Source organism: Dreissena polymorpha, chromosome 7 (assembly GCF_020536995.1).
Source record: "Dreissena polymorpha isolate Duluth1 chromosome 7, UMN_Dpol_1.0, whole genome shotgun sequence".
Lineage (NCBI taxonomy): Eukaryota > Metazoa > Mollusca > Bivalvia > Myida > Dreissenidae > Dreissena > Dreissena polymorpha.
In genome coordinates, this window is record NC_068361.1 from 79,598,768 (window position 1) to 79,613,507 (window position 14,740).

Sequence of the window (14,740 nt, forward strand, 5' to 3'; positions counted from 1 at the left end):
CATATATTTATAAATATTGCATCCTACCAAAATTCTTCACAAAATCTTTGGAAGTCCAGAAATCCGACATATCGGGCGAAAGCCACGTTGTGCGCCAGTTTCGGCGGTTCGTGTTTGGGGTGATTCATTCAATTACACACCGTGAACAACTATTTTATTGCATGAGTAAAAAGGACATACAACAGAAGTAACCAAAACCACACCAATGTATTTTGATATTCACAATCGCGGTGTTCCCATTTCCATCGGTATGACTTAGTATAAACTGTGTGGTACAATGCAGCTGCATACGCCATTGGAGGGTACATCCCCGTGAATAAAATGTCCAATAACACATTACCCACGTGGTTTGGAATCTTATACTACCTGCTCATTCTCGTAATAGAGGATCGAAAACTGCGCTGCTTGTCACATACTGAACGATATTTCAACAGTGTTAAAGTAATACATATTATAGTGTCTTAATGAAAGTTTTACACAATAATTTTACCACGATCGTAGATACACGAGTGTATTGTGTTTTACTACGTAGTGCTGTTGTTACATGTAGTGATTGATGACAACAAGTGTGTTAATGTTTCGACCGGTTTAACACGAATGGATTTACAAAATCAGAGGAAAAAATCAAATAAAAGTCGTAAGTTCTTTCGCTTTCGTTAACAAAGGTCGTATCAACCATGTGTTTATGTTTACATGTAAATAACCATGGTGGTGGATGCGCATACGGTGTAGGCGAAGTTGTGTGTATTGAGAAACTTTATGGCTACCCAAATGCCCGTCAGTGCGTGAGTTGCGTCCGTTAAACTTTTAATCTAATGACTCTCTTTAACATCATGACAGATATAACTTCGCAGGAAATTATCCTAGAGTGCCGTTATTTCAAAGTGGTTAAACAATTTCCGGTCCATTCCATGTGTGCCACCAGGGCTAAAAAAACTGCTAACAGCTTCATTCTTTCTCGGAAATAAAAACGGTCAGAGGTTAAATATTCTGTGTGAAACATTGTCTAGTGGTCCTCTGCTAGATATGTTTGCCCCTGGAGTTAACACTGACCACGTCCATGGTCACATACTTTATATATACATATGTGATTATATTGTACATAATTTAAAATATCTATGAAGCAGCAAGGTTTGGAGCCCATGATTTAGTGTCTACCATGTTAAGGTGGTCCTCATCAAAGTCTGTTAAAATAATGCCTCTGGAGTCAAAATTTGGCACAGTCCTGGCCTCCTGGGGTTACTTGTTTTGTTTGTATACATACAATGAAACATAACAATTTTAAAAGATATCCAAAAATAGTCTTATGAAAGCTTTTTTTCTATAATTTCTTAACCCTTTACAGATGCGCATTTTGACTCATGTTTGTCTCTTGGATATCTAATTGAATAAAGACATTTTTTAAAGACTCATAAGCAATTCATAGCAAAAACTTGAACAGGAGGCGAGTTACTCAGACGCTTTTCTGGTTTTATACATGTTGCATATAACCATGTTCACCTTGCTTCTAAGCAGAGAATTGTTAAGCATAATATATGTTGTTTTTGTGTCCGCTTAAACCCCGATAAGGATTCGATTTCACGATTGTTGGAAAGTATAACTTCTATACATCCATTTTAATAATTTCAAACAAGGTTTTCTTCCTTAATAAGTATGTATTTCCTCGTGAGAAAGAGATTTGTATAGCATAATATATTGTTATATATTAAAATAGGGTATTGAACAGTTGGTACTAGACTAATCAATGACGGAGATGACTTAAAGTGGCTTTGTCAAGAACCACAGGGCATGTGCATAGTGTAAATATCAAATACATTATCACACAATCACGTGCATGTACTTGTTGATTTCAGATTCGCCACATCGTAAAGGGAATACTACTCATGTGCTGTTGTATATTCCAAACATAATTGGTACGTATGAATGTAGTCAATGTACAGAGAGTGAAAAACTTAAATATGTTATCATAATATGATAGCATATATTAAGCTATATATCAATTCATAATTGTTATAAGTAACACTATCTCACACAAACGTGCACCCGAAATCGCATTTAAAAATGTATTGCAATATAAAACATATATTTATATATTTTCAAATCGCAAATATTTATTACGTTATGTCACGTTATATACGTATGGTGTTTTTTCAGAATGGTCGAACGTTTATAACGTATCTTTGTTGTGTTTCACACGGCTCAACATTTAAAATAAAAATTTCATCTCTAGACTCGTCTTCAACCAATCGTAGCATTAGCTCTATGTGACCAAATGTGAAACTACCATTCCGTTTCGGAAGGAAAGTTGTTGCATCAATATTTCAAAAGCTACATATCCGTTTCTAGCAAAACTGAAAGCTATGAAATTAATGCCGCGCATATTATGTCGTTCAAGTTTAAGAATGCAAAAATGTGGCTTTCTTAATGGCCTTCTTTAATATATTTCGCCGTATTAGCTTTGAGTTCATCTTTAACCTTTAATACAAAATCTTATGTAAAATTCTCAGGAAATTAAAATATCACGATTTACTCATGATATTTAAGGTCATGTCCTGCGACAATACAATGCTGACATGCATACCGTTGTCACAGTGAGCGTTTAAACTCGTGTAAACTTGAAATCTCGTGTGAACGACTGCATCACAGATAACACGGCGTCTCACTTATCTTTCCTTCCAAATATTAAGAGAAACTTGATGAAGTATTCATTGGTGATGCTTAAAGGGACTGTCCAACAGTCAAAAGCGTCGTTCGACACGAATCGATATTTTGGCGAACTACGAGGATTGCTTATATAGCTAAAAATACCTCCACAGTTGACGTGAGCGTGGATGTTCGTGTGGTAAAGTCGGGAGGCATTTTACTCCAAAACTCCATGACTCTACTACTAGGGGTCAGTGGTTCGAGTCCTGTGGAGGTTAACGTTTTTTCTTCTTTTTTAAAATTGTATTCTTATTTTTTACTGGGGATTTTTAGTTCAAATGTTTAAATTTATCAATATAAAGCATTGAAAGCAGTTAATGACAAGCTACTGATAGTGATACTGATGCTTATTATGATGATAATAATGATGATATTCATGGCGACGAAAACGACGACTACGATGATGATGGTGATTATGATGATGATGTTGATGATGATGATGATGATGATTGTTATGACCATGAGCATGATAATCGCAATATGATGATGACCCGAACGATGGTCATTGCTATGAACATTGTACCACTGATTCCAGTGTGAGAAATCCCTTTAATGTTCATGCAAAATGACCAGTTTAATGATGGTAATACTTTATTATAATGATAAAGACAACGTCTATTGAACACGGAATAATATGCATCTACATGTTTTTCAGATTACATTCGAATTCTATTCTTATGTCTGTTTTGCTACGTCGCTCGAACAGACAGATGTGCGGCAGCTCTCTGTTATTTCGTCAGTTTTGCTTTAGACGAGTTGGACGGGAACCTAGCGAGATATCTTGGACAAAGTAACGTTTTTAATACGTTTGACTTGCAATATTTAGTAAGCGCTTTTTTATTTTATATTGAGGCCAGTCTTACAAAAATGCTTGTTTGTCATTGTCTACCCAAGGTCACTGATAAAGAGCGTATGTGTAGGTATATAAATAAGCGCGCATATTTTTTCATATAACATACACTTTCCAATTTGTATTAAGATAAACGCAACAAACTGCGTGTATTTAAGCACTAAAAATATTAAAATTGTTCAGTGTTTATTTCAGCCTCCGAGTTTGGCATGCTATTAGACATCCTGATTGACGAAGCGTCCGTGACGGCGTTGTGTCACGTGCTCGCCACGTTTTATCCGGTGTACACCCTGGCGTTTCAGATGTTCTCAATACTAGATTTCTGCGGCCAATGGAGCATCTATCATTTGTAAATATCGTTATCAAGTAATGAGTTTAATGATCATCTTCGTGTGCATCTGTATTATCTAAATCCTTATCATCGTCATGACAATGATGATGACTATGATGATAATGATGATATCAATAATAATAATAATTATTATTATTATAATTATGATAACAATAATTTAATACTAATAAATAATATAATAATAAATGAAAGGCCTCATGATTAAAATGTTTGTCATCATTTTCTTATTCTTCATCATCGTCAATGTTTTCATTATTATATTAATTAAATCATTAATATCTTTTTGCCATTTGTATTATCATAATTATAATAAAAACACTTATATTAGATTCTGCCGTCGTCTGAAATTTAAACATCTTAGTAAATATATTCCATGAAATGGTTTGTACCTAATTTATTTAGAATAAATTTGTCTTTATCTGCTTTATTTAGATTATATCGTTCGATCCTGATTTATAGAAACATCTTTCCTCACAATGCATTGGCCAGATGTGTATACTCTGATTTTAGTGCAGCGAGATTTAGAAATAACGACTACAAACACCAAGATAATTGGCTGACGAAAATTTATTTTAACAGCTATGTAAGTACTCATATAGCCTATTATGTGTTTCCTCATCGGAGCGCCATCTAAATATCCAAGATTTCCGAAAATATAAATCAATTTGTCAATAATAATTATACTATTTGTGAAATAATATTGAAGAAATGTAAGTTAATAACTTAATTTAATCAATCATTATTATTATATACAGTATGACATAAAACACCATAATGGAGCAGATGTAACTGTATGCATTGATAAAAGCAGTATATTTACGATTTAATATCCTATGGAGCGCCTCAAAATATAGATACAAGAATTTCGCTATTCGTTATTTTCTATCCTAGGTAAACTACTTTTGATTTATTAAATATACTACAAGTATTATTAATCAGAGTGTAACGGCACATTACACCAGCGGATATATGTCAGTCAAAGACTGATTTGATGACGTTTGTATTTCTCTGGTACCACCCCTAGACATCGCAATCATCTGACCGTTTACACGAGTGGGTGGAATGTATAATATAAGTTGCGTAGCGGCATTGTAAACCAAACAAATGCATTTTTGCCCGTTGCATTCATTAATTTGCGTCATTTTCAAATGTCTACATGCTGACATAAATTGTTGGGGAAATAAAAATAACGAACCCCGCTGTGGGAAAACGGGTTTAATTCATGTGCGTAAAGTGCCGTCCCAGATTCGAAAGTGCCGTCCCAGATTAGAAAGTGCCGTCCCAGATTATCCTGTGCAGCCCGCATATAGTAATCACGGACAACACTGTTCGCTTTTATTAGACTTTTCGTTGACATGAAGGCTTGTTTAAATGGTAAACCAGTCTAGGCGGAAAGTGTCCCACTCGATAAGCCTGTGCGGAATATGCTGTGTAATCAGGGACGACAGTTTACGTACATAAATTAAACCCCATTATCCCAGAGCGCGACTTAAATTGGAACTGAATCTGGTCATGAGGGGAGTCGATCCTGCTACATAGTATATTTCATTATGTAGGTGCCGAACCTGTTCTGGGTGTACGGAAATCACGTGTTCCTGCTGGCCCTCTACCTGGGTCATGGTGACCCCGGACCCACAGGTGCTATGATTTCTTACAACTTACATACAATTGCTCAACGCAATACTTACTATTTATTAAAAGCTTTTCCAACGCATTTATTTAAAAATAATCATTTTCTTTATCAATATTTGCAGTGAGATTCACAACATAAAGGACATTACAATACGTATTATGTAAAATTGCACAAAGACTGAACCACGTTAACACCACGCGTGCGTTTGTGTTCCAATGAAAGTCCCGAGTATTATTATGTTGTTATACATATATTTGCTGTTTTTTGTTCCTTACTATTATAATATATTCGCTGTGTTACGCCTATATGCAGTCTCTTTCCCACGTATATAGAGAATAATAGGTTAGTGTTGATTATAGATCAGGTTTATCATGCGAGACTTAGAAAACAAAAAGCACGAGCCTTGGCGATCTATAATCAACCTGATCTATAATCAACACTAATCTATTATTCTATTTATCTCACTTTTTATTCAGTAAACCTTTTTATTTAAACAAAATAAGTTTAGCTGGATAATTTCGCTGGATTTATGACGTCAGTTTATCGAAAAAATGACGTCATTTCGTGCCGTGGTTGATAGCAGAAATTTAATCAACGGTGCTTTAATCAACCGAATTCGCTGTAAAAGTGGGATAAAAATAATGTCTACTCTGCGATACTTCAATTTGCATTAGTACCACGTATTATAACGCATGCGCTGCGATGCGCCTTTTAACAGTATCTTTTCCACTTATTATATTGTTCACGCTGCTGTACATCTATTTGCAGTCTCTTTCCCAGTATTAATTATGTGTTCTCTGCGATACTTCTATTTACAATATGTTCCCATGTATTATAAGGTATACGCTGGTTTGCGCCTTTTTTCAATCCCTGTCCCAATTATTACAACGTTAACATTGTGATGCGTCCATTTGCAGTCCCCATAGCTGGCTGGCAAGTCGGACTGTGGAATCTGCTTGCCTACCTCAGCGCGCCTTGGGCCGTGTCCCGCCTGTGCATTATGCTTGTCACACTCTTCGACCGAATGTACCGTTTGGCACTTATGCAACACCGTAGTTCGTCGCAAGGTGGCGATGACGTCAATGGCCACCTGACTCGGATGACCAATGGCATGAATGGAGCACATATCCAAAGATTGCATGCAAATGATGACTGAACGTTGAAAATAACTAGACAATCTTTCATTGACTGCAACGTTATGCAAATATTAGTAGAATACGTGTTTTAAAGGAATAACGGTCCCATGTTTCTTGGTATTTAATATAAATGTACATGTACGCCACACTTAGGTAATGCCATGTGCCGGATATTAGGTTCCAGTTCCATGGATTATATAGCACAGTAGTTCTTATATAGCACCGTCGAAATCCCATTATTTGTAACGAACGAAGTGTTTTCAAATTGGACATTGTTTAATAGAATTCACCACGTGGCACGTTGTCTATTTTGTATCCAAAATATAAATGATATGTTATATGTTCTTGCATTGTGTACGACTAAATAAAATGTGAAAACGTCTTTTTGTTTGATTAGCGTTTATTTTACATTTAAAGTAAAATTGGTAAGTTAAATGAATACCACTTTATAATTGTCGTCGTCGGTTAATTTCAAAAAGGGTCTTTTTTGTATGTAGCTAGTAACATGCGCCCATAGGGTCACAATTCGCCGCCTCCCTTAATTAAGACTGTTAGCAAAATAATTGTGAAAGCTGACATCTGGCAAACCGTATTCTAAGCACGACTCGGTTTAAATGGCGATTTAGGTCCATCTTGAAGTTCTTGTTATTAATTGTATGCGAAGTCGGACCATCTTCATGTGGTGTATTCGCATAACGTGGCAACTTTATTATTTTCTACAACCAATTATAACGCAAACATGTTGGTTTAAGATGTTCAATACCATATTTTTGCAAGTTCAAACAAACTAAATAGTGCTTTTAAGGTCTGTGAATTGCATGCAACCGGGTCATTTAATATGAGCATAATTCAACTGCATTTTTCAATTGATATGCATACCTTGTGTTGTCCGACCGAATCATGTACCGTGTTAAAAACGAAGCTTGTGAAACACTGTTTGTAATGCCAACGCAGTGAAAGATTTTACTGCGTGTTAGCAATTAATGGAAATAGAAAATGAAAGATTGCATGCTTCAATTTGAAATGTACTATTGTGTTTAATAAACAATTGTAGGAAGTAAAAGAGCGAGACAGTTCTGGTGTGAAAGGAACAAACAACAGCTGTTTAAACAATGTAGAACTATAGTGATGGGCGATTTTCATATTGGCAGATTGTCACGAAACTTCCTATGGATTTTCCTTGGGCGATCCTCTACCAAAGTTATAGAAACGTTCAGGCCTACTGCATATTTATGTAACGATGGCTGGACAATATATTTTAAGAATTAAAACTTCAAAATCCTCTGAAAATGCATGCCTCCGAGGTTATAATGTACACAAGTGTGTTCAAATCATTTACCTCTGTTCGAAAATGTCCACGACCTGGGGTCAATATGATTTATATACCTTTGCAGGAAAAACAATTAAAAAAAAGACAAGGCTCGATTGTGTAATATTTGGCATGTACCATCGTATGATGATCCTCTGTCAAGTTCGTTTAAATCATATCAATGCGGTAAAAACTGGCCATGACATGGGGGTAACTTGTTTTCCTGTAACTATAACTATAAAGTGAAAACTGTTTAAATCTCTTCTGAAATGACAAGCCAAAGCGGTTTGGTATTTGGCATGGACCATCGTATATTGGACCTCTAACAAGCTTATTCAAATCATGCCGCTGGGGTCGAAATTGATCCAAACTTGGAGTAACGTATATATCGATATACTGAAATTCTAGTATCGCAATTTAAATTCAGTTTAGCGAATCATGATAGTAAAATCTCAAAACGAATCTCCCAGCTAAGATCACTCTCGTATCGAAATGTGAATTCAGATGAGCGAATCAGGGTCATTATTGTCCTCTTATTGTTATGATTAATAAATAGAATATGCGAACGTTAATTATCTGCAGTACTACGTTTAAAAACGTGCGCATTTTTCGCGTTTAAAAACGAGACATTCAGTTGTATCGTGTACATGTATAAAACCACGTGCGGGGCATGTACAACGGATGAAATATGTAACGGATTTTTGGCCTGGGGCTCATAGTAATGATACCGATTTCTGAGACGAGCTGACTTGGCTGGCTGCCAAAACCAAAGAACATCACTATATAACATGACAGTGTCATACAAAGTGTTAATTTTTTTTTATTGAATCAAAATTGTGAAGCATTGGCTACGACATAGTTTTTATTGTTTACATATTCATGCGAGAATAAGTTCCTCACTGTACGGTCTCTTACTACCGTTTCGCGGAGTTTGTCAAAACAAAAGCAACTTGTTCGCCATTAATAATAGTTTTACTTTGAACTTTAATACATGTAAAAAAATATTATTGAATCAAAATTGTTAAGCATTGGCTACGACATAGTTTTTATTGTTTACATATTCATGCGAGAATAAGTTGCTCACTTGACGGTCTCTTACTACCGTTTCGCGGACTTTGTCAAAACAATAACAACTTGTTTGCCATTAACTTTGAACTATAATCTAAACCAATAAAAATCAGTCAGTGGAACTTTAATTTTCCGTATTTTCACTTATGTAACTCCACATGAATACAAAACATTATTTATTAAGGTTCGTTATTATGGCTTTAGCATCATTCATAGCGTCATAATTAAAAAAACGTGTAGTTTTACAATCTTGAGTAAGTATATTCAGTACATTTAATTCTTCTTAAGTGTTGGTGAACACATGAAATTTTTAAGGGAACCATTTGTTTTAAATGGACTTGTTTATATTCAAAGAAACATTGTCATAACTTTGAAAACGTATGTGTACATCATTATATATGTAACCAAACAAGCGAATAAGAAATGATTACCAATGACCATGATGACAATTAGAGTAAGGTGTCGTTTATCATTATTATGAGTAAAAGAACAAGCGTCAGTATCTAATTTCATTGGTAACGCGTTAGTATAACCATTGCTATTTAAAATAATATTTTTATGATATTTTCAAAAATAAGAAAATTTACACAGGTCCCTGTAATAGAAATCCTATTTGCATGGGTTTGCACATGCTAGCGCTTCCAGTTTATTAAAATAATGTTAAATAATGTTAGCAAGTTAAATGATGCTTATATACAATTTTACAATTCTTTCATGTTTCATTTGTTATCATCTAGTTCAAATTGACGATAAAAAAAGTGAATAAATTGAAACCTATGTCTATTATCCGCTCACCTTACAAAGCAGGTTTTTGTTCGGCAGGCTTTTGTGGAAATCGTGTTTATTTTGTGTTATTTTTGCAGCAATTTATTTGAAATTTGTACAAAGTAATGGTGCGTTTTTTTGTACCTGAACAATGCTTGTCATTTGAAAATACGGGGCATGTCTTTCAAACTGTAAGACTTGTGTGTAATGTATATTTGAGGGCATCTTTTATAAATACCGCTATTTTGAGAATTGTAAATAAAATACCTGTGTCAGTAATATATTTTAGTATGATACGTGTCACCTCTCAGTATATTATGTTTTTGTTTGAGTGAATGACTCTGTTGTTGTATTGGATTGTTTTGAAATCAAAGCATGATTTATTCAAAATCGTGTTTCATGTACGGGAACACTATTGGTTGGTTATTTAGTGTAATTTATTCAGTTCCAATTTGCTGCATTTTATTTATCATACCCGAACGCTGATATCGACCTGAAACAAAGGGGCCTGATATAAGTGTTTATCTGGTCAGTAGTTGTTTATTACAGACAATGTTTGGAGGCACCCTATATTAATCGGAATCAACTATGAAGTCATCGTTTTCGTTAGAAATAAATCTGATTCAGCAAAAAATAATTTTATAACAACCTTTGGAGTTTCATGCATTGTTCTTTATTCTTTAAATACTAGTTTGAATACATAATTATTGTCTTAATCTTGCAAAATTCTTATATTAACTAGACAACATGATCAATTGCAACTTCCGTGCAGAAGCTTTGCGACAGAATTCTGTCAGGGACCAGTTCTTTTAAGCAATGGCATTAGTATCCTTCGGGCACATTGCTGAACGATAATTAATTGACAACAAAGCCAACGATTCGATCGGAAATAATATTGTTTTTAGCGGCATGAGTGATTTTGAAAGAAATTTGGATTGGTCTATGTTATATCTGTATGTATATTATCGTATGACAATAAACAATACAATACATATCGTTATAATTGTAACGAACAGCTTTATTGGCCACTCAGATAGTCATACCACCAAATGGCACTAGGTTGGTACTAACATAGTTACGTCTCTAGTCAATAAAACGAATGCCTATTGCATTAATTTGACATCATATTAACAAAATATTTGACCGCAAAGCACCTTCACGTATCTGTGCTCAATCAAACAATCATTGTTGATGGCCACAACAACTCAACTGATAGATTTGTAACTGAGTGGTTTATTAGCTCTACTAGCCGTAGGCCTAAAGAGCTTATGTCATGGCGTGGTTTCCGTCGTCCGTCCGTGTGTGCGTGCGTGCGTTAGACTTTTTCTTGTTTACGCGATAAAGTCCACAGTTTTCATCCGATTCTTTTCAAACTTGTTCAGTGTCTTTATATTAATGAGGACTCGAAGCCTATTGAAAATGGGTTACATCAGAGTAAAACGTCCAGAATTATCTCTCCTTGAATTTGACAAAATTGTGAAATAAGGCTTGTTTTCGCAATTATGTCTACAGTTTTCATCCAATCATTTCCCAACTTGCACAGTGTCTTTATCTGAATGATGAGTCAAACCCTATTGAAAATTAGCAATATCGGAGTTATGAGTCCAGAATTATCTCCCTTGAATTTGAGAAAAAAATGAAAATCTTTAACATTTTGCCATAACTGTTGCAATATTGAAGATAGTAACTTCATATTTGGCATGCATGTGTATCTCATGGAGCTGCACATTTTGAGTGGTGAAAGGTCAAGGTCATCCTTTAAGGTCCAAGGTAAAAAAAAATATTCAAAGCGGCGCAGAAGGGGACATAGTGTTTCCGACAAACACATTTCTTGTTTGTTTACATATAAAGTTCTATCCTTTGGAACTTCAAGGGATGTTTTATATCATCAAGGGCCAGAACCCCATTGAGAGTGAAGAAAATTTGTCCAACTTATTGTTGAAAAGGAGCCATTTGAAGTTTAAATTTTACGTTTCTTCTTGTTTATGCGATAAATTTCCCATTTTGGGTCTGTTTATTTAAAACTTACTCAGATGGTTCATACTATCAAGGGCTTGAGCCCTATTGATTCCAGCCAGTAGAACGATTCAGGCCCGCATGGGCCTCTTGTAAAAAAGATATTCTACAATCGGCTCGCCCAATTAATTAACATAATCACGGAAAGGTATATTGTACTTCATGTCTTTTAAAAACGCCTTTTGCTCACGATAAACTCGTTTCGGCAAAAACTGCCTGTGAGAAAATAATCGATCAGGGGTTTAACGAAGTAATCACAAGGGTGTGGCGGGAGGTCGGTTGTGCGACGGTGGATTCCTGTCGATATTTTAAGTTTTCGTTCACCTAAATATCGATTGACCAATCTACTTGACCAATCAATGAGCTTTGGATACACCTTGCACTGAGCTGAAGCTTGCGTTTGTTTAAGCCAGCTGGACCAACGTTGCGGTCACTGTTACTCAAAATAGCTAAATGTTATTTGGATGAAAGTGTTGCACTGAAACCATTTTTCAAGATATTAGTTATTTGTATTCACAATCTTTAAAGCTACGACAAACTAAATATAACGTATATAACTTGCACCGTTAAGGCTATACTCGTATTCTACGAAAGATATTTTGATTGCCAGATTCAGTTACATTAATTGATACAAATCAAATATATCACGCCGAGCTTCAAGTTCTCTATCTTTATTAGGCACTAATGGGATGTGCATGTCTCAAAATTGTATGTAACAACAAGAAGAACACTAACAAAAGTTGTCGACTGGTAATACCCCTTTATAACAATCTCCATTTTGTTTTTTCTCCATAAAATGAACGATGCGCTTTATTCTTCAGTCTAGTAATAACAGGGCGCAGGATCAACGGGGTTCAAAGAGGTTTAAAAAACGACAGGACAGATTGTAAACATACTGTTTAGAACTTCACTTTGCAAATAGCTAAAGTATTGTAATACATTTGCAAAAATCTTATGTCCCGTTTCGTGCATTGCCAAAATAAAAACCTTATCATAATCAATTTGTTTTTTAAAAGTTTTATCTCTTCACAAATTAATATACTGATACCAGAAATTCACCTTAATATTAAAGGGGCCTTTTCACGTTTTGGTAAATTGACAAAATTGAGAAAAAAAATGTTTCAGATTCGCAAAATTTCGTTGTAGTTATGATATTTGTGAGGAAACATTAACGCTGAACATTTACTGTACTCTAAAATATCCATTATATTCTTTGACGATTTAAAAAGCTGAACATTATAAAGCGTTGCAATGCGAAACGATTGAACTATTTGGAGAGTTCTGTTGTTGTTATATTTTGTGATACCACGGAGATTGCTTATATAAAGTATGTAGAGAATTCTATGTAAGTGTGATTGTGAACTTAAATTTATCCCACGAGTGAAGAAAGGTTTACATGGCGAGGCTTGCCGAGCCTTGTAAGCCTTTCTGAGACGAGTATTCTATTTATCCTACAATAATTTTTTTTCATAATTTATGCGTGCTGCAATCAAAATAGTAGTATTTAATTGATAAAATAAAAGCAAAAACACAAAATTAACTTAAGCTGACATTGCGTTGTAATATTAATTGTGATCTTTCCCCTTTTACGGAACTCGAAATGGTTCTTAAGAATTCCACGCAAAGTAGAGTAACGAGACAAAATATCGCTATACGCCTCGATTCAAATTTAATCAGCGTTCCAAATGTTACACACTCAAGTATCCTCCAATTACCCTGAGTCGAGCGGTTAAGGAAACAACTAAAATAATTTCTGAATTAATTCAAACAATGCCTCAATAAACGATGTACCTTTAAAGATTTATTTCATTCCCGTTCAACCAATGTCAACATTGTTTATTTACAGCGTGTTTAACCACGCAAAGCCGATAGTTCCATACACACCCGCAAATGACATACACTACGTGCGTTGTTTACCTTGAGTCGAGAGGTCACATCCGAAAAGCGAGAAGGCACAAGGCAGGAGGTCAACAAAACTTCGAAAAGTCGATTCACTGACCAAATTTAGAGAAACTGAAAAAATAATTAACCTTTTTCAAATCTTCTATTTACCATTTAACAAGTTTCTGTTTTATCGGTTGATCTTCTTTTGAGCAACATTGACACGAAAAAGTGCTCAAGAGTTCAAAAAGAAATAACGTCCGCAATTTGTTCAAATAAAATTTTGGCACATATATGTTACAATTAAAAGATTTGATACAATTATCACCCAATCAGTACAACAGTGCCGTAGCCAGACCCAAATTAAAGCCGAGGCAGTATCATAGGTCCTTCTAGGGGGGTCCGGGGGAATGCCCCCCCCCCTTAATTTTTTATACCTGGAACGTCTCTTGTGCGTTTTAAAGGCCATTAAACTACATTTTATACCAAAATTATCGGAATGGTGGACGCTATATATTACCGTTTGGTATCAATAAAGTTAACAAAAAAACAATCTGCTACAAGTTCATTGTCAATTTTATATTCTGGTACCATAAACGGTGTTTGAAGTGACATTTGATGTAACAAACTTAACTACAGAAAAATAGTCATATACTTCATTTGAAGTCATATAGAAAAAAGAAAAAAATGAGACGCAGCTCTCTCATACAAGCCATGGTATGTTTATGGATAAAAGAATGTGCTTTACATATTTATTATTGAAATACTTAAATAAAATAGATCTACCTTATAATATGAAGAAACAGATCTATCAAACATTTTAGCGAATAATGTTTCATGAACATGTTTATTGTTCTTCAACTTTTAAATATCACTCTTATTGAACGCTAATTCAACTCTCCAGTCGAATCCCACATTTGAAGAATTTGTTTTCGATCAACTGGAATGTTTTTATGCACAAACATTAAAGCGATGCCATTAAGCCGTTCCTCTTTCATAGTAGAACGTGTCCACGTTTTAAGCCTTC

At 34.9% G+C, this 14,740-nt stretch overlaps 1 protein-coding gene across 4 annotated transcripts in view; it reads left to right on the plus strand.

Annotated features, from left to right (window-relative positions):
* Positions 1 to 296: 296 nt before the first annotated feature.
* The window catches only part of LOC127837245 (CDP-diacylglycerol--inositol 3-phosphatidyltransferase-like), a 74,184-nt gene continuing 59,740 nt past the window's right edge, over positions 297 to 14,740 (plus strand). Inside the window, exons 1-7 of one of the 4 annotated variants that reach the window (XR_008029193.1) lie at positions 297 to 637; positions 1,854 to 1,913; positions 3,359 to 3,493; positions 3,749 to 3,902; positions 4,416 to 4,488; positions 5,462 to 5,543; positions 6,456 to 6,851. Coding sequence is in view for 3 of the 4 variants with exons in the window: in XM_052364163.1 (XP_052220123.1) it covers positions 598 to 637; positions 1,854 to 1,913; positions 3,359 to 3,493; positions 3,749 to 3,902; positions 4,416 to 4,488; positions 5,462 to 5,543; positions 6,456 to 6,502 (591 nt within the window). In the remaining variant the exon portion in view is untranslated. The remainder of the gene's footprint in view (positions 638 to 1,853; positions 1,914 to 3,358; positions 3,494 to 3,748; positions 3,903 to 4,415; positions 4,489 to 5,461; positions 5,544 to 6,455; positions 6,852 to 14,740) is intronic. The other 3 variants (XM_052364163.1, XM_052364164.1, XM_052364165.1) reach the window with 3 other exon arrangements.